Source organism: Osmia bicornis, chromosome 5 (genome assembly GCF_907164935.1).
Source record: "Osmia bicornis bicornis chromosome 5, iOsmBic2.1, whole genome shotgun sequence".
NCBI lineage: Eukaryota > Metazoa > Arthropoda > Insecta > Hymenoptera > Megachilidae > Osmia > Osmia bicornis.
The window spans coordinates 9,182,099-9,202,705 of record NC_060220.1 but is presented as its reverse complement, the minus strand read 5'-3'; the positions used below and the strand labels follow the sequence as shown (position 1 = coordinate 9,202,705).

Sequence of the window (20,607 nt, the reverse complement as noted above, 5' to 3'; positions counted from 1 at the left end):
GACCCGAGGTCGAAAATTTAGTTCGCTTTTTAGCCGCTAGAGGGCCAAAATTTAAATTTAAAATGATTTTTCACAAGATATTACTTACCTTTACTTACCTTTACTTACCTTTACTCGAACCAGTAGCCATAAGTATTATAGTTATAATATATTTATTATAAGGGTTGAAAGGATACAAGAAATGCAGGGAGAATTCAGGAGTGTAAGGGATACAGAGATATAAAGGGTACAGAGTTGGAAAGGATGCCGAGGTATAAGGAATGCCGGAATATACGAGAAGCAGGAATATAGTGAATGTAGTGATATAAGTGATTTAGGGATGTAAGGAATGCAGGAGATGTAAGAGATGCAGGAATGTAAGGAAAGCAGAGATGTAAGTGATTTAGGGATGTAAGGAATGCAGAGATGTAAGGGATGCAGGAATGTAAGGAAAGCAGAGATGTAAAGGAGTTTTTTTTTTAACATGGGGAAGTCTTGCATAAGACCCCCCACCGACCCCTTGGGGAGCGGGCGGTGGAGTGTCAGATTCCTATTTTTCGATGAAACGTTCACTGTTTTACCGACGCGGAATTCGGTGTCCGGCCTCCGAATACAAAAGTGTTTCTTGTGGGTTAGGCATAATGGCTGCTAACTGGGTATACCCAGTGTGAACACCTCTCTCCGCTGCGCTTGCTTACCGCCATTTTCCCTAGAGTGACACCGAGCGTGCTCGGGGGTTTACGTGGTAGCTCGACGCAATAGTTCGTCGCATCGTCGCAACTTCCGGCTGTACTTTTACATTATTTTTTCCGTACATCGTCTGCCATTGTAATCATTACACCGTGGTGATAGTACAACGAAGTGAAGTAGTTAAAAGTGGCGATTGTTGAGAGCTTTTCTCTGAAAATCATCGAAAAAGTGTCGTTTCATCAGAGTATATCGTTTCGTGTACATCCAAAACGGTGCGTAATTGTTTTTTTAGATCAGACGGATAAGGAAATATCCCGTGATTACCTTGGAACGAATCGTGAGATTCGTTTTTCGGAACGTCCACAAATTAGAGAGAGTAGCGTTGTACGCAGCTTTGCCGACGATGGCTCGATTGTATTTTATCCTCGCAAGCGGACACACGAGATTGGAGACGTTTCCTGTCAGTTCGGGTTGACGTATCACGGAAACGATACACCTGGCTTGCTCATATTCGGCGCGTGATCCGAACGTTCGACGTACACCGATGCTCTTCTTTTTCCGCCGTTTTTGAATCGCCGCAAGCGTGTTAATTAAACAAACAAACTGTGGGCCAGCGGTGTTAATCGGACACGCTGCAAGAAAATCTGGAAAGGACGTGCGAGTCGATGAGAAGAAGGAGGCGGCGGAGGAGAAAGAGGCAGGAACTTAGGATCAACGCGAGATATGGAGAATAACGACGAAGCGCGCACCGTGGCTGAACGTGCGTCGACGTCAAAGGAGGAACCTCTAGAAGCAACCGCTGACGATGATTACGGCTGTGAGCATTACAAGCGAAAGTCGAAGTTCGTGGTGAGCCTTTTTATTCCTACTCCTATCGGCTAAGTGCACGTCGAGAGCGCCTCTGTTTTCGACTTCGATCACGCAGATATCTAGTGATCAATTCATACGTTTCGAAATCACCAAACATTTTTTCCGGCTCTTCGTTAATCCTTTCTCGCTTCTCTTACGGCTTCATCCGCGTCAACCATTTTTTTCAAACTTGTCAAGAAGAACAGTGTGACATTGATTAATCTCGTTAACTCTCGATTTTTCCCCCAGATATCGTCTAGTCGTTTCATAAATATTCATTGAAATATGTAATTCGATTCAACCACTCTCATAACAATGCAACGAGCGTTAATGATTGTTCTTCGCATAAATGATTAATTTGGCTGCTAGATCGCTGTAACGTACGTCATCAGTTGACAGTTCATTATATTAATTCGCGTTGCATTGCTTCGGTGAATATACATACATGTATTTGAAATTGATCAAACCACTTTCGTTGCGACTAACAGGGTTACTAATTAACATTTATTTATATACATTGTGTTATAGTATGATCTGAAACCGATAAGCGATTGAAAATGTATGTTCGAAAGAAATTTGTTGGTTAAGCCGGAAATAACGAAAAAGGAAGTTCGATAGCTTGCTGACTATCCTTGAACTTGCGGGACAATCGATAGTATAAACGTTTCTAAAATAAACGGCACGCGTAGCTGTTTTACAATTAACAACCGATGCCGAAATCGTTCGTACACGAGCCTTTTCTACTTACCGCATGTAAACATGTACGCACGTTTCGCGTACGTGTGTGTGGACACAGCAAACAAATCGATGAAGTTCAGCCGTGTGTTGTGTAACGAGACGCCCTCTTTCAAAGTGTTGCTACCAATTGCCGCGATAAGTCAAATGTCGTGTTTCAGCCACCACCACTTCTACGTTATTCGAGAAAAAGAAAAAGTCACAATTCCGGTTTCTTTTTTTTTCCATCGATCGCATGCCTGATGAATATTCGATCATCATCGGGAAGGAATATGCATCGATCGTTCGATTTCCTGCTTGCGCGTTTTACCTTGTTTACTTGAATGTATCAAGATAAGACGCTGAAATCTTTGTTCCTTAAATATTGTCTAAAAGAACAACACCATGAATAAACCAGATAGCCTGCACATGTAGCATCTGGAGAAACAAATGGTATTTCAACAACAATTTGACAAAATTATACAATGCGCAAACGTTTCAAGTTTTACCCGGTCGGTAAACTAGGAATTCGGTATAATTTACCATCAATTAATATATAGAAAAGATCGCTACCCATTCAATGATTCCATGTTTATTTTCTGAATTTAAAAAATAAGAGCAATCCAGTTAACGTTAATGACTTGGGCGGACATTGGAATTCTGTAGGAGCACGTGGCTTCGAATGTAGGGCTCGAATGTTACGCTATGTTGCGCTATCTAATAGAAACCCAATATAATCCCGATTACAATTGATTACATATCTTATTTTATATCGTAGACTATGACTACTACTCGTGTAAAATTGAATTTGTTACGAATGTTAATTAAATGGTTATTATGACGCGGAAAAATTTGGAAGAATCGATAGGGATCGTAATGGAAAAATTTCCAGATATCGAGTGCAACTACATTTTTCTATAATTGATTCGTACCATTAATCTTTTCGATACTGTAAGATGTACGCTACGTGCTGAGTATCTTGAATGGTGGGCACGTTATTGTGTCCTCCGCATGCCAATATGCGTTCACTGCACGAGTCGAACAGATTTGCCGAAGGCTTATAAACGCTTGGCTGCATCGAAAGGGTTAAGGATCAAGGACGAATTCATACGAGGGCTAATTGGATTATTATCTATGGCCTTTTCTTTCCTAAAGTGTACAAGGATCGTCGAAGGAATATTACTGAGGTGTTCGAAGACGAATTTGAAAAATTTCAATTCTATCTTTAAGATTTGCGTTGGTCTCTTTTTTCAGACACCGTGTTGCAACAAGGTATACACATGCCGATTTTGCCACGACAAAGAAGAAACCCACACGGTAAACAGAAAGGAAGTGACGGAGCTGATATGCGTGCTGTGCGATACCCGTCAACCGGTGCAAGCCACTTGCCAAAACTGTCACTGTCGATTTGGTAAATACACGTGCCTCGAATGTAATCTATTCGACGATGAAGACAAGAATCAGTATCATTGTGACGGCTGTGGAATATGCAGAGTCGGTGGCCGCGACCGATTTTTTCACTGTGCCAAGTGCAACATGTGTTTGCCTGTCCAGTTACAAAATGGACACACGGTAAGTAACTCGTTACGAAATATCTAATAAAATGTTTGGTTACACGTTTGTAATCTAGATAGAATAACGTTTTCTTTCAATTTTCTTTCAGTGCGTCGAAAACGTCTCGCATGCAAATTGTCCTGTATGCCTGGAGGATATACACACAAGTCGTATACCTTGTCACATTCCAAACTGTGGTCATTTGCTCCATCGTACATGTTTCGAGGAATTGTTACACTCAGGGCATTACGCGTGTCCCATTTGCCAAGTATCCCTTTTAGATATGACTGACTTGTGGAGATTTTTGGACATAGAGGTTTCGTCAACGCCAATGCCAGAGGAGTACAGGGACTACAAGGTTGATATTCTGTGCAAAGACTGTCACGAGGTAAGATTTCGTTCCCGTGGCGTTTTGTTAAATCGTCAAACATCGATCATTTTAAATTGATTCATTTATTCTCAAACGTTTCAGGAATCAACGGTAAAATTCCACGTTGTAGGTTTGAAATGCTTGAATTGTGGAAGTTACAACACTTGTAGAGTCAAAGGATCCCCCTCTCCAGGTAAATATTAATTCTTAATCGTTAACATATGTTCTTGCCTTTTTTTGGAAATTATTGTACAATTTCGAATGTCCTCTCGAAAAATTGTTTAGCAGATCCTGATACGCTGGACTAAAGAACCGGTGTCAACGATGCGGACGGCGAAGGAATAATAATAAGATCACAAAGCGGCAGAGCTCGAGTATTAAAGCAAAAGGGAAAAAAATGATGCACAATCATTCCCAAGAAAGTGTCGCTATCGAGCGTTTTTAAAAAAGACAGTAGAAAAAAAGCCTTTTTGGCGTTATACCTCTTTATTGTTTTTAGTGAATTTTTACGTCTTTGTTGATTGTTTTCAGACTTTTTATAGACGTTGTTTTTGTTAGGAGGCTGAACGTAGCGACTGATTCTGATCAGCGCCTCACCGATGCAATTATTGTGAAACACCGAAAATTAAGATTAATAATAGTCGCGTTACAACGCCAGCATAGATGAAACGTTTAATTTCAAACATTAATATAAAATGAACTTCCCGTCGTTAACGAGCGAAGTATAAAATGCTTCTGATCATGAAGTTAAATTTTTGCATAACACAATATTAGTAAATTCGAGATGTAAACGCAGTAAGGCAATGTTATCGATATTTTTGTTTCGATATTTTTTACCGATTGGTGGCGCAATGCGCGCAGTGTCACCCATTTCCTAAAATTCTTCTCGCGCTGTTTTAAATAATAACATATAATTATATATGTATACATAGATCCTTACATTTCAGGATGCGTGACTTTCTTTCGATGCAATCTTTTCGTAAATGCTAATCGATCAATATGTACCGGTAGTGCTAGTCAAAAAGGAAAAAGAAAATGAAAGAAGAATCCCTCTTATTAGCTATTGTACTCGACAGCTAAGAGTTCCTCTATAGTATCTTACTACGCATAGTTTCCCCCCCAAATATCATAATTATTATTGCAGCTATACGTAGAGATATAGACAACAATGAGATTATTAATAATAAGACGCATTCTATTCGTTTACGAATTGTACGCGCAATTTTCGAAAAGATCGCCATCTAGTCAAGGATCACTCGAGTCACTTCTTGGTGTGAACGTTTTTTGCATTAAAAAAAAAAAAAAAGTGCGCGGGGGAATCTCAGATAGTTGGGTGACGTAAGCTGATACTTGACACGATTTTTGTGACCATTTACGAAGAAAATTCGTATCATTAAAATGAAATAGAAGATAAAGAAGAGATACAATCAGGCTTCGACATTCATCTATCGAATCTTATCGGGCATTACCACCGTGTTATTGTGAATTGAAACGTATTCGTTATTGTGTACTTTGTAATATTCTACGTATATTTTTAAGTCTCTTTTCGTGCACGTGTTTCAAAATGCGCGCCAAATTTTGCGAGGAAGAAATCAATACTTTTAACCCGTTAATTGGACTTCATTTGTTATAACGAACAAGGCAATCATTTAGTCTAAACTTATACATTGAACAAAGTTGAAACTCGATTCCTTTTTTTCGAAGCAAATTTCTTCTAATATTTTTAGCAAATCTAACGCATTTTATGACTCATGGACCATTGGTTATTCGTATATGTATAAAGTAAATCAAAGGTATTGATTTTCATTCATTTTGAAACTGCTCAAACATTCAGAGGAATATGTAGTATAAGTGAAATAAGCTGAAAACAGTATTTTTCTTTAAAATTAATCGAATAATTAAGCGGTTAAGAGAGAGAAAGTAAATTATACTCTAATATGGGTTAATGTTTAAAATAAGTGAAACCAATAGAGAATGCAGTATAATTGGTAACTTCGTATTTAATATTATAATGCAACTTTTAATTTGTCTTTTGTATGAGGTTTCATCAAGAACCCTGCATTCCATATGACATTTAAGTATGTATATGTAACAAACGCGTGTATAGAAGGAGCCTTAGAGTTACGTTACGACGCTCGCCAATTCGCTCATAATTATATCCCATTCGTGTCCAGTTTGTATTGCTAGATGATCTTGTAGAGTATACTTTTTAGACAAAAAAAAAAATTATCATTTGAATCCAAGTACAAGATGAACGTCTGTCTTCGTGCGACAAAGTCGTAGAAGAGACGTTTCAAAAAATAAAAAAAATAAAATAATGAAATTATATTGAAGCTCAATTGAAAAAAAAAATAAATTAGGCGCTTTCAGTATACTTCAACGATCATGAAACATTTTGATGGGCTTTTTTCATTGTTCAGTAATAAGCGTATTAGCTGGTGATAAACATTAATAGCACTTGTATCTTTTATCCATTCCATGGCATTCCAAGTAACATGCTAATGTAACGATACGAATGTTTTGAGCTATCGTTCATTACCGTGTTAATGTATTAGCACGTTTCATTGAGTATTATTGGCTCGCGAGTATAAAAGATGTGGAAAAATTGAACCGTACTACGTTAAGTCACGATTACAAGCCTCTGGTAAATTTTCATTCGGAGGCACGTGACTCTCTTAAACGGATTATTATAATACAAGAATTCGAAAGGACGTTCACAACGTTACCTTTTTTGGTGTGATTATCATCACGTCTTTATTATTCAGTTGTAAATTAAATACCAGTTACAAAGGCTCTTTGTACATAACGGCCGCAATAATGCTTTTGTTTTATATTATATAATATATACTATTGTATCAAATAAACCGGCTATTATTATTTAGATTCTTTTCTTTTAATGTTCTTACTAAAGTGATGATAAGAGGTCCCTACTGTACAAGTGATTCTGATATACAAAAATACAAATTATATCATCATGATCAACACGCGAATTTGTTTCATGTAAACGTTGCCTTCTCCTGCTCTCTAAAAAAATAATCGATATTAATATTTTTATATTTTACCAGGAGTATGCAAGATTTACCACCGATGAAAGTGACTGCTTTTCAACAATTATCTTTTTTTTTTTTCTCAAATGCATATCTCACTTTGTGTAGCAACTTCCTATCATCCAGGAAAAAGGCAGAAGTGTCTTTTGCTTTGCTGTCATTTCTCTGGTCTTTACTAAGAAAAGTTGATAAAGCCTGACGTTCCCTCTCCTTTTAAAAGATGCAATTTCGGTTGCACCGTGGTTCTTCCTTTATTTTTAAAGAGAGATTCGACTGCTGGTACGCGTTATGCATCGGTACATCTACATACTATTCACAGTTCATCATTCGCAAAGATGTTCCAATGTATAACGTGTGCCTCTCATGCACGACTTGTAAAAAATTTTCTAATAGATTTATCTTTTTTTTTTTCTTTCCTTTGTCTGATAGAAAAAAGGCCATGTTCCTTAAACGGAAGTGCCGCATTAGCTTTAATCACGACTAGTTCAGTGTCGCATTTTTTGTACCACGAAGTGCGACCGGGCTCCTACGGTTGCAAAAGAAAAAGGCTTTCTCAAAAGTTCAAAGAACGAGGACGCAAAGGTAGGTATCCATGGCTACTGAGAAATCGCCGGGCGGCCTGCGTCATTTCCAGTTGGTCACGTGTGCGTCCGCAAGCTACTGTCGTCCATTGCGCCTCTAAATGAAGCTGTAAATAAAAATGAATCTTATACCATGAAAATCTATCCTATATACAACGATTTCTGATTCTCTGGCTTCTACATTGAAGTGAAAGGGTTAGGAAGTTAGTTACCCCATTTTACAAGCACCATTTAACACCGATTTATGAAACACGATACACATAGCAACAGATGTCTTTCGAGCATCCGTAAACTGAACCACCCTAAAATGATGCGAACGGAAATTCGACACGGGAATATCGAATCTCTAAGGTATAATGCAGACGAGCAACTTATCATTATAATTTTGCACTGGTATCGTTCGAACCTGGTATAATAAATTCTTTGCGACTCTATGTCAATTCCCCTAGATTCACTTTAAGTTCCCCTAGATTCACTTTAAGTTCCCTTAGAATTTTCCTAAGACCAAAGACAAATGACGAAAGCATTATCGATCGAAATTGAAATTAAATTATCGATCGAAAAAAAATTAAAAAAAAAAAAAAAAACTCACCTTGGCACGTTTAACTGGCCTGAGCGGCAAAGGGCTGAGGATACAACAGGGACTGTCGAACGCGTCGAACGTGATCGCTCTCTTGGCGTTAGGCTTCCGTTGTACGGACGCAAAGTCGTGGGAGGTCTGGAAAGGATAGACACACTAGCTACAGCCGGCGATTAAGAGAATCGTATTTAGAAAAATGCCTATTCAAGATAAATGTTCTTATGGAAAAACAAGCGTCTAAAAAAAAATAGGCATACGAAATTTTCATCGCTCTTTTCGAACAGATTCGAAACAGATTCGAAAGGGGAGCATAGAAGAGACGGAGACAGAGAGAAGGTTTAAGTTAGAGAAAGAAAGTGAATGGTGTTACGGGAGCTTACTCGAATAAAGAAATTACGAGCTCTCGACCTCACGCGTTGTCTTTTTCTCACTGGGGTACCGTTTTACACGCATGCTAGCGAACTACCACTTCTCGTGGAATGACTAGGCCTTTTTCTACATTTCTGCATATTGGTTTTTTAAAGAAGCATCTCGCGACCACTGGAGCCGCCGCACAATTGTCTTTGGATGTTGTCGACTTCGAAGGATGAGGGTAGGAATGGGAAGGATATAACTTTGGTACGCTAGGCCAGGCCTGTACAAGGGCTTTTTACGTTCGAGTTAGTTGTAAACATGCGGCAACTCAACGTTATTGTCAAAAAAAAAAAATATATATATGTATACATATATTAATATAATAATAAATAGACGCTATATCTTTATGTATAATTCTATGTATATATATATACATAATTGAGGGATATGATTTGGAAACCACTCGAAGGATGAAGAAGTCACAGGGATATTTGGAACGTAGAATTACCACGTTCCATTACCGCGTGGATCACCGGTGATCCATTTCTTTCGTTTGGTACTAGAATTAATAAAAGAACAAATACTAGGGTGACGAAAGTGAGACTGTAAACAATTTGGTACGATCAATGGTTTCTGTATAATTTTTATAATCTATGGTTTAAGTTTTCTTTTCAACTTCTTTACATTATATATGTACATGATTAACAGGATCAATTCCTGTACAATAAATTATAGACACTGGGGTTAGAAAGTATCAACAATATATTCAAGCACCTTATACGATCGTGTGCAGTTTAGACTTTCCATATTCACAATTCAAGAAGCCTTCCTTGCACCGGAATGTACACTCAGGTACATTCAGGGGCAATGCAGGTTACCTCTCCCCAGATCCAGAAAAGCTTAAATTGCACAAGACTGTACTTACTACCATCTCTGAGAGTAACAAATAAGTTTCACAAAAAAAGAAACGAATGCTTCCAGTTCACTTCGTCCCTGAATTGATTACCAATGTACACGAATAATTTACACGAGAGAGAGAGAAATAAAAATAAAACATCAACAAAAAATAAGAGAAATGAGGACGAGTCTAGTACTTACATGATTTAATTCTCACCGAAAATCAATCGAATGCTGAAGTTAAAGAACGAAGCAAACAAAAACGAAACAAAATCGACTGTGTATGCACAACATTAGAACAACATCGTGAATTTTCGTTCGAAACGAACAGTACGAATCTTTCGAATGTATATAGAAGTACGACAAAATTCGATCAAAATATATATATATAAAAAAAAAAAAAACATAATACACGCAAAATAATAAGTTAAGTACATCTTATAGGTTTCTTTAACGAGTCCACTAACCTCTGCGACTAATAATAATTAAACAACGCGGAACGTTCCAGAATTTCTCTCCAGAATTATAAGTTACACTTAACAGCTTCAAGCATTAACGTATTACATACATAAATAATTTAACAGGAAAAGCATACGCGTCGTTAAAATAAGTTAATTGTATAAATAGATTCAAAAACGATATTTACGTCGTTAATGTTAGTTATGTTATTTCATACACTTAGAATTTAAGGGAAAAGGGGGAAGAAGGGGGGACGCTAATAATCTTTGGATTGAACGATACCAGGCGACGATAGAGAATCGGTGATAATTAAATCACCGATGGTGTTTAACATTTAGTCATAAATTAATTAAAAGAAAGAAAAATAGAAACAGAAGCGACGAGGCGTGTAACGTTGTTACGAGGCAGGCAACATGATTAAATTACTAAACACAGGAAGGGTAAAAAAGAAACAATGTTAAACGAAAGAAAGTTAAAAAAAAAAAAAAAGAGAAAGGCCGGCTAGCGTGTCTAAAGGCGATTGGTACGGGAATAAAACCAGGATAGGGCGGGTTGAGATTGAATCTGATTATGATTATGGACATGGTTGTTCTCTACCTTCACGGGACTAGTCCCTGCTGTTAAGAAATTATCCTCCAACGCCATGGATGCCGGTGAAAACAATACCGATGTGTCCAAACTTTTACTCTGCAAAGAAATAAAGAAATAAATTACGTATAACGAACCAAGTTGTTTCTACGAAGAGAAAGAAGACTCGATCATGAACTTACGGGTGTTTCTACAACGAAACTCATTTCGGAATTATCCTGAGAAGCGTTCGCCCAGGCTTGACAGAGAGCCTTGCGCGCCCTCTTTCCACCAGGAGCGCTGTTCTCCTTACCCCGTCGTCGTATCGTGCCGTAACCAGAGTCCTGAAGGATGGTACTAGTCCCTGCTAGACTTTCGCGGTCGGTTTCCTGTTTGATGATCTCGGTTAAAGCGTCGAGACGACTTGGAGTAGCAGGTAACTGAGTAGTCGCGCCGCTGCGCCGTTCCAATTCCGCTAGGGCGTTTTTGAACGGCGTTGGTGTCCTCGGCGTGTTGCCATCTGAAAATTTAAATATCTTCAATTCTCTGGAAGATAATTATTTCCAATATAAAGTTAAGAGAAACTTTATGATAGAAGTTATACCATTCTGACTTCGTCGAAGACCAGAGGGTTGCGGTGTAGTTAGTGGACCAGGACTGCTTCCCTTGGGGGTGCTCGCCCGTGGCCAGGAAGATGTCTCGGGGCTCAGACTATTCAAGAACTGCGACGGACTGAAGGGTAGTTGTTTAATAGGAGTGGACGGGGTGTTGTCAGCAGGCTGCTCTTCTTGTTGCTGACTTATTATCAGATACTCCGACTGACTTCCACTGTCGGGGGTGTCCGTTCTCTGCTGAAGGGTCTGAGTATTTCTGCGTCGACGCAGAATAGGGGGTGGACTGCTCCTCTCTTTCTCCGTCATGCTATTCGAAATCTCTTCCAGGTCCGGCATAGGCATTAGCCTAATTTCCGTGCTTTTCGAACTGGTCGCTTCACCTTGCATTTGCATATCAAAGTACCTGTACAAAGAAACGCATCGATTAGCGATGTTCTTCGACTTGAGATTTTTTTTTAAATCTTTCGCCCAAGTGACCTACTTGGTGAATGCTGAGATTGGTTCAGTCTTAATTCTAACGGAGCCCCCTCTCTTCGAGGGAGAATCTATACGGGACTCGTTGCCGTGTGTACGTTCGTTCAGACCAAGGAGACCCTGATACGTTTGACCATTCTGCTGATTGTCCCAAGCCCTGGCCCAGTCTATCTGATCCATGTCCATGGTGTGGACACTGGTCACCGTAGAGCTGTTTTTGTTACTGGTGGACGCTGCCTTCAGACGAGCCGAGATGTCCTCCTCTGCACACAGCGTGTCCTTCGAGGTGACGGAGGACTCTACGGCTTTCCTTCTACCTCTCCCTGTTGGACGTATCAGTGTCATTACAAATGATTTTAATTATTTTCTCGAATCGTTCAACCCTGTGGTGATCGCATCCGAGGACACTTATGGCACCCTAAACTAAAATCTAAAATTGATGTCATCAAAGCGAGTACCACAGGGTTAATGGGTTTCTTTTAAAAAATGATAAAGACCTCTGGTACCAGTGGTGGACCTCCCCTCATCGGTCTCGTACTTTCTCCTCATCGTGCTGTTCCAATGGTTCTTAATGGCATTGTCGGTCCTGCCTGGCAATAATTTTGCTATTTTCGCCCACTGGTTCCCCACCCTCCGATGAGCCTCCACGATGATCCTATCCTCCGCCTCTGTCCACGCGGTTTTCTTGATCCCTGGGTTCAAGTGATTGTGCCATCGTTCCCGACACTGCTTACCGATGCGACCCTTCAGATGTCGCGCGATTAACGTCCACTTCTTTGGCCCGTATCGCTCCACTAATTCTACCACTTTTTCGTCCTCCTGCGAAACATCGGCAATCGTGAGCAGGAGGGCCGCAGGTATTTACGGATACAGCTACTCTTATAACTAAGGTAATTCGGGATTTATACATAGTTTCTTATGAATTAGTTAAGTTCAACACGGTTTTAAAACAGAAGAGGGTCATAAAAGTATCCTCGGCAGACACAGACCAGCTCGTCCACTGTGAAAAAGGAAGAAACAATGGAAAGGGTCTTGGTACCTAGTCTCTGTGAAGCAGGTAGAAGGTCCAGGCTAAAATCCACCAGGAAAGTACCCGGTGGTTGTCGAAAATATTCATTGTTTCAACTATCCTCCTGTTATTTTACAAGTCGGAGCACAGTTATTATTCGATGGATAGAAGTTCCTTGGTCCACGAGGTGAGCGGAAGCTAAAGTTTGAGATGTGCCAAAAGCGACGCGTTGGTTGCCGAGTAATTTCTCGAAGCCGGGGCAGTGTCTCGAGGATGTTGGAGAACGCGAGAAGAGAGGATAGAAAGAGAGGAGGACACGAAGGAGATGATGGTCGCGTCGCGGCGAATGGAAGAAGAGAATCGGGCTTTGCGCTCTCATACCACGAATCAGGTGCACACGAACGCGTGTACACGTTCGGTGCACCAAGAGACTTTACTTGCCCTTGGCTGTTGCCAAGTGCATTGGCACGACCACGACGCAGCATCTCCGCGGCTCTCGAGACTCCTTTATTCTCTTATTGCATACCCCACCGAGTCGGCCGTGGGCCGTTCGTTTTCTGCCCTGGCTACGTGTGTAGGCGGTACACCGGGCAGGGCCGTGCCGTTATGAACTCGAAACCTTCCAACACCGCGGCAGACAGAGAAAGAGAAAGAAAGAGCTTTCGCCAAAAGGTAGCAAACCTTCTCCCGCGATCTCATCCGAGTAATCTGCTTTTTCAACGTGCCGGAACTTCGGGGAAACGAGGCGCAACGGGTCTTTGGGGAATTTCACTGACAGACTGGACGCGGTTCAGCTTCTTGCCAAAACGAGTTTCACCGAGGAACATGGAAGGAGTTTCATTTCAACGGGAATTTTATTTTTCGAGAATTACCAATATTTTCAAGGACTTTCGAAACTTCCATAATTTGATTTGCTTGAAAATTTATAAAATAATTTTTCGGAGGAATACCTCTTTCGTCCAAGGTCCCTTGACCAGCTCCGGATTCACGACCTTTGCCCATCTCTGCTGGCATTGCACATCGCTTCGGTCTGGGAAGTGGCCAGCTATGGCGTCCCATCGAAGCCCTGTGCCCCGTTGTTCCGCGTTGCTCACTAGCTGCTTCAACAGGGCGTCCTGAAATCAAATTCCCACCAAAAGGTTACTCCTGGGACTTGCTCCCTCGAAGGACCAACACGCGATGCATCGACACACTCTGAGAAGCGTGACCCCGTTCGATGGCAGGTGCGTTCGTAAGGAGACCACTGGAGGACGAACACAGTGATCGATTACTGAAAATTTAGGTTACCAATTTGGTCGGAAAGGGCATTTCCGGTTGACGCTTTAGACACCATTTTTGAGGTTAATTTTGAAACAAAATGGAAGAATAGGGTATAATATTGTCACGTTCCTGTATCAAAAATTATGATTCGATCTTTTGAATTTAATTCCAAATTTCTACATTGAATGTGCATTCAGATGGAATTGAAAAAGGGGTGTAATATTTCACGAATGTTCGAAGTATACATTTTTTTTTTTCTCTCATTTGGCAATTACATCCGAGTGAAAGGGAGAGAAAGGAGACGGTAACAAATGCAAGGGATCGATAGGGCTGTGTGATGTTTCCCACGGGAAAGCATACGGCGCACCCTATACTCTAGAGCCGCATATGACTATGGGGTGGTCGAGGGCATCTGCCCGCGGACGTAACTCGTTGTGGAAGGTACGAAGGGTGGACCTTTTTTTTTTTTGAGTCGCATGCTCATTGTATCCTCCTCATCTCTTCCCCTCCAGTTACATCCGATCGAAGTCACGGTATGATGACGCGATCACGTGTGCATTCTGTGAAACGTTCAGCTGGACGAGAATAAGGGATGAAGGATGGGGTGCGTGCTTCTTATCAGAGTGACCGTAACATTTGGCCGATAAACTTGGAATATAAAATTGAAAATTTATATTATATTATATTATACATGGTAATTACCTAAAAAATATTTCAGTATACTCAAAATTAATCAGGACATTCTCATGGAAATAATTCCAAACTTTTTGTTGGTGCAAGGAAATAATCAACCTTCATTGTTTTATTACCTCCTCTTTGGTCCACCTTCCTTTGTTTATGTGCTTTCCCTGCCCATGACTGTTCGCGTTCGACGCGGTTGCATTCTGAGACTGATTACCGGTCCCACGACAGACGCTGGCACTATACTCGTTGTCAGACTCTCCGCCGCTACTAGAATCGTACCCAGACCGCGATCTAAAAAAGACAAAGAGAACGTTGTCCTTCAGTGGTTCGCTGGAAATCGTAAAACAGAGAATTTGCATTCGTTCGAATCGAGAGACGAGCGTATATAACTTGTAAGAAAATTTGCGAAAATATTGAAATTCTCGAGTGTCTGAATTTTCAAATTTCTAATCGAAACTTGCAAGAAGATGGAACGTGCGAACCTGTAACGGATATAGCATTTCTTTTTTTTTTGCGCAAAGGCGAAGGAAATCACGGATGGCTGACCACCGTCCGTTCTACGCGTTTCTTCCTCTTCTTTGTCGAAGAACTATCAACCTACTCTTCGCCACCCCTTTGTTCCTCACCCTTGCCCGAAACCACCGTCCAAGAGGTAATCTTGACCACACAGTCTGGCGAGTGTCAGTTTTTGCGGTTAAAAGTGGTTTCTTCCTTCTTCGTTTTCAAGGATTTCCTGTCCACTTCCTCCGCGAATGATCGTTATTCGTTCCTCACCCCCTCCAACAATTTCTTTCTTTCTTTCTCTTGCACGAAATCTAACCCAGATTTTTAAAAAAATATTTCTTTTCCAAATGAAAACGAAGAAAGTTTCGGAACGATAGGAAGCTCGTGTTACATAATCGTTAATCGCGAGGCGCAATTAAATAACGCTCTCAGTTTCACGATCCAACCACTGTGCAGTCTATGTTTGCGAGATGATGTAATTTGCCGCGATAGCCAGTCAACTGGAGACGTGGTATGCAAGTAAGTACGTGCTTACCACGCATAGGAGTGGAAACGCAACGGTCCCCTGGCTTGTTATGTTTACTGTTTCAACTAGCCTACGACCGCGTTTCCGGTGTACGCGGCCATATCGTGCGAGCCTCTGTCAAACGGCGCTCATTTAACCCTTTTGTTCCGCCAGAGCTCGCTACATGCGCTACCGTATCGTTGGACCGAGTCGATGTACACAGTTTCACTATTTGAACAGTTGAACGCTGTTCCGAGATACTTTGTTCAAATTGAACCAACGTTTCGTCACTGTTGATGAAACGTTCCCTGTTCTACTTCCTCGAATGTTCTCTTCTGTATCCAATAAAAAAAGAAGGACACTTTATTTAGTAGCCGTGTAATGTTGATTTATTTCATGGAAAAGGAATGCTTGGTATTTCGTTCTTTACTTTTCTTTAAAATTTACCAATTTTAATCGATAACACCGGGTCTTTGTGTACTCGAAGAGGATGTAGAACGTAACTTTTATCTTTGAAAACGTAGCACGACTTCGGAATCACCTAAGCCAATTTGATGATTCCCTTTTCGTGTTTCTAAGAGCTTTTTTCATCCTCGAATTTCTTCTCTATCTTTCTCTTTCGCTTTCAAACAGCTGCGTGTACAGAGAGAAAGAGAGAGAAAAAGGTGACCCTATGGTGTGTCCCGTAATAAAGTACAATGGGAGGTTATGGAACGATAGGGTATATGCCGAGTATACATGTACGCGACGTATAGTAAACATATGCGAAACGCAGATGGCTGGTGAACCTTATCGTTACCATTATTTTTCCGCCCCCGGTTCGAGATACGTATTTTCGTCGTAACATTGCTTTTTAATCCACCTGGAAGACGTCGAAATTAAGCGACCAAGCGGTTAATGAGTAAATTAAAAGCGTTTAATTATGGATTCAAGGGTAAACTGGTCACTTCCGGCGTACAAATCCTGTTCTCAACTCGCATGGAAGAGTTACCGATTATTTCTCTCATTATCGCCAATTAAAAGAAAATAAATGCAATTACGTGCCTTAACCCTTTCACTATGGATGCAGAATCATTCCGTCCCGTCACTTCACGTGAGCAGATCTGTCCAAGGGGTCTCGAACGTGTTAATCAAGAGAACCATCCTGTTTTCTCTCTTTCCATTACGAAACTAAAAAAGTACCTCGATTCCTCGATTTCCTTATCTCAATCGTGTTCACGGATCAATAATCATAAAAGTCCTCGTTTAGTCTCATTTGGCGGCACGCACGTGGCAGGCATAAGCACGCTGCAGGAAACGCGCGTATCCATCTCTCTGCAGCTGTTTAACGTCGAAGTGAAACTCGTATAAAACGCAAACTGATATACACCCTGTAATTGAGCTTCTAATTGGCGGAGAGCCTAGCAATGCAATCTTCGTCTCGCGAGGCACATTCGCTTTCCGCAGGTGCACGTATGTTTACGTTCCTCACTGTGGACAACTTGGGAATACGTTATGAAGCCTCTTGTGGTTCGAAGGGAATGCCAGGAACTGAAAAAGGGTGTGCCGTTCAGTTGGTATGTCTCCTTCCTGTACACAGATCGCGTGAACAGGAAAAAAAGGAATCGAACGTCGCCGAATTCGTGAAGCTATTGCGGAAAAATACCTCTGCTGACAGTTCAATAAAATTGCACGTGAGACAATCCACTCGAGGATGTCACGTTTACTGTAGGCACGGCATCGTTATAGATCATTTGTGCATCTAGAACCTAACCTAATAATACTTACAGGCGAACGACCTAACCTACGAGACGAGGAAGATCTGAAGAATGTACCGATTGCCAATTTGCTTTGATTACTTCTTACACAAAATTGCGGATCGATTAACCATCGATGCTATTAAAATTTCATTCGCGAAAGCAAATGCAACGAGTAGGAAAGTTCATCGACACGAGACAAGGTGTTTAGTTCTCAAGGATGCCATCTCTCCTACAAGAGGAAGCAGTGGTTACTTAGCAACCACAGTGAAATCCGTAAATTGACAGAACCCATAAAGGTGTTAAAATTCTTCGGAGATAGTAACTCGTTAAAAGACTATCTAAATGCTAAAACTTGTTATATTATACTATTACAATGAAATAAATGTACAAATAATTATTTCCTGTTTTCAATAAAATTCTTGCTACAAATCTATGGAATGCGTTGACGATATTTTCGTCCATTTCCCTTTTCACTTTCCGATCGTTATGACCGATCCAAAGTCCGAAGTGAAGGTGGAACGTGCTCGGAATTCAACGACCCTCCGCTATTCCGCTGTTCCATTCAAATTTGAAAGTGAAAACAAAGATATGGCGCGAATCACGCGCACTTGATCTTCGTCACGCGTGTACCGACATAACCTAACCGGAGTAATTGATTCTATAACGACTGATGATTTAGCGAGGAAAGAAGAAAAGTAGCGAACGTAAAGGTATAGTAAATTTTCTTACATGTTTCTTCATTCAACTTTCACGAAGAATTCCTTTTCTATTCACACGTAATGGTGCGAAAAGGCGGGATAGAAATAGGTCTGGGAATCGCAAATAAGCGTTTGAACAGCACGATCGGTGAGCGTTTCTTTTTCTCCTTTCTGTGTTACGTAAAGGCTTTCGCCTTCGTGGAAGTTCTAACGGTCGCGGCATCCTTGAGTTTAAATCCCGAGACACGTGTCTGAACGCGCAGAGGGGCTTCTTCGAATTCTCACGAATCGCGAAAAATATGCACATACATATACAGAGAAAGAAGTGAAAAAAAAAAAGAAATCATACATGCCGGGAGATAGTCGAGTCGTGTAGATAGGAAAGATCAGTCTCTGTAATGTTTGTTAACCCTGAGAGGTGGGGTGGCGATCTCTTCGCGACTAGCTTCACCACACCCCGAGGCATCTCGAATAAATTATAGTTTCCGCTCTACGGGTTCATGAATATTTACCGCGACGTGACATCTAACGTTTTTATTGATGGTGATTGCGAAAAAGTGATAGCAGACGAGATCGTTCATCCGTAGATACGATCGAGTGATTTTAAGATTATAAATGGTTGATCAAACAGCGTAAGGAACCGAGCAGTAGCATCTAATTTCGAAATACAAACTTAGCCACCTTCGGTGTTTGAACTGAACCTCTTAAAATCGAGGAAAAAAGCGTGAAGAAAGGAAACGGAAGTAGCATGGAACAATACAAGGGGCAACAAGATACGGAAATGATAAAAGCGAAGAAAGGCACGTGGACAAGTATACAGAATGGTTGATAAAATCGTGACGATTGTGGCGAACACGTGACACAGTCGCGGTGAAAGAAAACGAGGGACAAACGAAACGACTCGACTGCGACACTTGTTAATCAATTTAGAACGGCAACACCAGCGACAGGGCGAGAGGAAACAGAGGGGACGAACGCGGTAAAAGATGGAAGGAAATTCGAAAGGAACACGCGAGAGGGCAGAATGTAAGTTGAAACAAGAGAGAAAGAGGGGAGGAACAAGGTTGACACAGGAAAAGGAAGGGTGGATATTAACATCCTATCGGATCTCGTTGGATTTTATATCTTTCTATCCTCTTACCTCGGTGCTTCTCACTTCCTGTTGGTCAAAAGGGTAATTGAAATTTCCTGACTTAACGGTCAAGACACACAGGCTGTCCAAATGACGGAACAAGAAAATAAAGAAAAATGAGCAGGAACGTGGAATTAACTCTTAGAAAGAAAAGAAAATTTGAGGTTATTAACATAATTGCTGGTATGTACACTTTCTTTTTTATATTATAAATGAAGAAATATTTAAATTTCAATAATATGGAGATTCGAGTAAGTTGGAAACATCAAAGTCCAAGCTTCCTGTTTCTCCCCCTATTCCTTTCCAAATTAGCCTAGCAGAAATTGAAGCTATCGGTTGCTAAGCTCCCTTCCTCCTTCGAATCCGCATGCAAAATTACTGTCGGAGGTCGAGGACGTCCGGTTAAAATTTCCAATCGGCTGCCTGTGAACCTCCACGTCCACAAGAAAGCGGTGTTCCTCGTGGAACGATATGAATGAATAAGTCCTTGCACTTAGGCTGTTACTTGAAAGGTGGTGACACAAGCAGGTGCTCTGCAACAGCTGCCACCTTTGTCTAGGACTGTCAGACCGTGTATGACTTTGACTGTTGTACAACATCATCAACAATTACTTCAATCAAGATTATTAATTGCCACGTGACACGCGATCATCTTGACACATTTATAAAGCACGTGAGGTGAAACTTTTAAGTTCCCGCCATCTTATGGGCTCTGAAGAGCTGTCATTGGTATATAATGCATAAGCACCACGTGACCTGAGTTAAGGTTAGGTTCAAATCAGCCAAGTTTATCAGCATGTTAAAAAGTCGGAAACAGTATTTTCTCACCAAAAGATATCAACGTAAGGTAAACAAGGAGGAAACCGTGTTACCAAAGACGAGCAGGGAAACCTTGGTAATTCCGGATAACAAATAGTGTCCCTTCCCTTCCCACGAAGGTAAGAGGGTTAACGAACCTATTCATCGAGCGATTTTCATCGATACACGATTATACACCGTTGATTCCCCTGTTAGTTTACCAGTTTCACGATGAAAATCGAGCGTCTCGTGAGAAAGGGAGAGGAAAAAGGAACCCATCGCGGCCACGCATGCCGCGCTCGTATGGACATCTGCCAAAGTTCCGAACTTTCCCCTCTTTTCGGCCACTTCCTTGGTTCTCGTCTGCCGCGCATTCGTCCCCCTTTTGCAAGCATTCGGCCCTTCGGCTAACAGTCTTCCTTTTTTTCTTCTTTCTTTTTCCTTCCTTCCTTCCTTCCTTCCGTACGTCTGTCGGTCGTCACGCAACAATAAGGTCATTGCGCGTACCAGCCGATGTGTCCCTTCTCCGGTAATGTCCATCGGTCTGTC

The 20,607-nt window shown here is 41.0% G+C and overlaps 2 protein-coding genes across 7 annotated transcripts in view; one reads left to right on the top strand and one right to left on the bottom strand.

Moving 5' to 3' along the window:
• Window positions 1-872: 872 nt before the first annotated feature.
• Window positions 873-7,037, top strand: LOC114872358 (RING finger and CHY zinc finger domain-containing protein 1). 2 transcript variants are annotated; one of them, XM_029179468.2, is made up of 5 exons: window positions 873-1,518; window positions 3,487-3,804; window positions 3,896-4,174; window positions 4,259-4,349; window positions 4,445-7,037. In XM_029179468.2, exons 1-5 carry the CDS (start codon window positions 1,393-1,395, stop codon window positions 4,462-4,464), a joined length of 834 nt encoding a protein of 277 aa, XP_029035301.1. In that variant the 5' UTR covers window positions 873-1,392; the 3' UTR covers window positions 4,465-7,037. The 2 variants fall into 2 exon arrangements, with proteins under 2 accessions (XP_029035301.1, XP_029035300.1); XM_029179467.2 differs by having other exon boundaries at window positions 4,442-7,037.
• Window positions 6,132-20,607, bottom strand: part of LOC114872352 (myb protein) — a 30,958-nt gene continuing 16,482 nt past the window's right edge. For 4 of the 5 annotated variants that reach the window (XM_029179455.2, XM_029179454.2, XM_029179453.2 and 1 more), the window contains 9 exons: window positions 14,808-14,973; window positions 13,689-13,853; window positions 12,227-12,548; window positions 11,737-12,052; window positions 11,246-11,658; window positions 10,845-11,161; window positions 10,672-10,761; window positions 8,377-8,502; window positions 6,132-7,891 (listed from right to left, as the gene is read on the bottom strand). In XM_029179455.2, coding sequence (XP_029035288.2) covers window positions 7,757-7,891; window positions 8,377-8,502; window positions 10,672-10,761; window positions 10,845-11,161; window positions 11,246-11,658; window positions 11,737-12,052; window positions 12,227-12,548; window positions 13,689-13,853; window positions 14,808-14,973 — 2,050 coding nt within the window. In that variant the 3' untranslated portion in view covers window positions 6,132-7,756. The remainder of the gene's footprint in view (window positions 7,892-8,376; window positions 8,503-10,671; window positions 10,762-10,844; window positions 11,162-11,245; window positions 11,659-11,736; window positions 12,053-12,226; window positions 12,549-13,688; window positions 13,854-14,807; window positions 14,974-20,607) is intronic. The other variant, XM_029179458.2, reaches the window with a different exon arrangement.

Excerpts from the sequence above, each read along its gene's own strand:
- LOC114872358 (XM_029179467.2), top strand. The coding sequence starts at position 1,393 with ATGGAGAATAACGACGAAGCGCGCACCGTGGCTGAACGTGCGTCGACG. Across the intron at positions 1,519-3,486 it reads AGCGAAAGTCGAAGTTCGTG|ACACCGTGTTGCAACAAGGT; the intron begins GTGAGCCTTTTT and ends CTCTTTTTTCAG. Across the intron at positions 4,175-4,258 it reads TGTGCAAAGACTGTCACGAG|GAATCAACGGTAAAATTCCA; the intron begins GTAAGATTTCGT and ends CAAACGTTTCAG.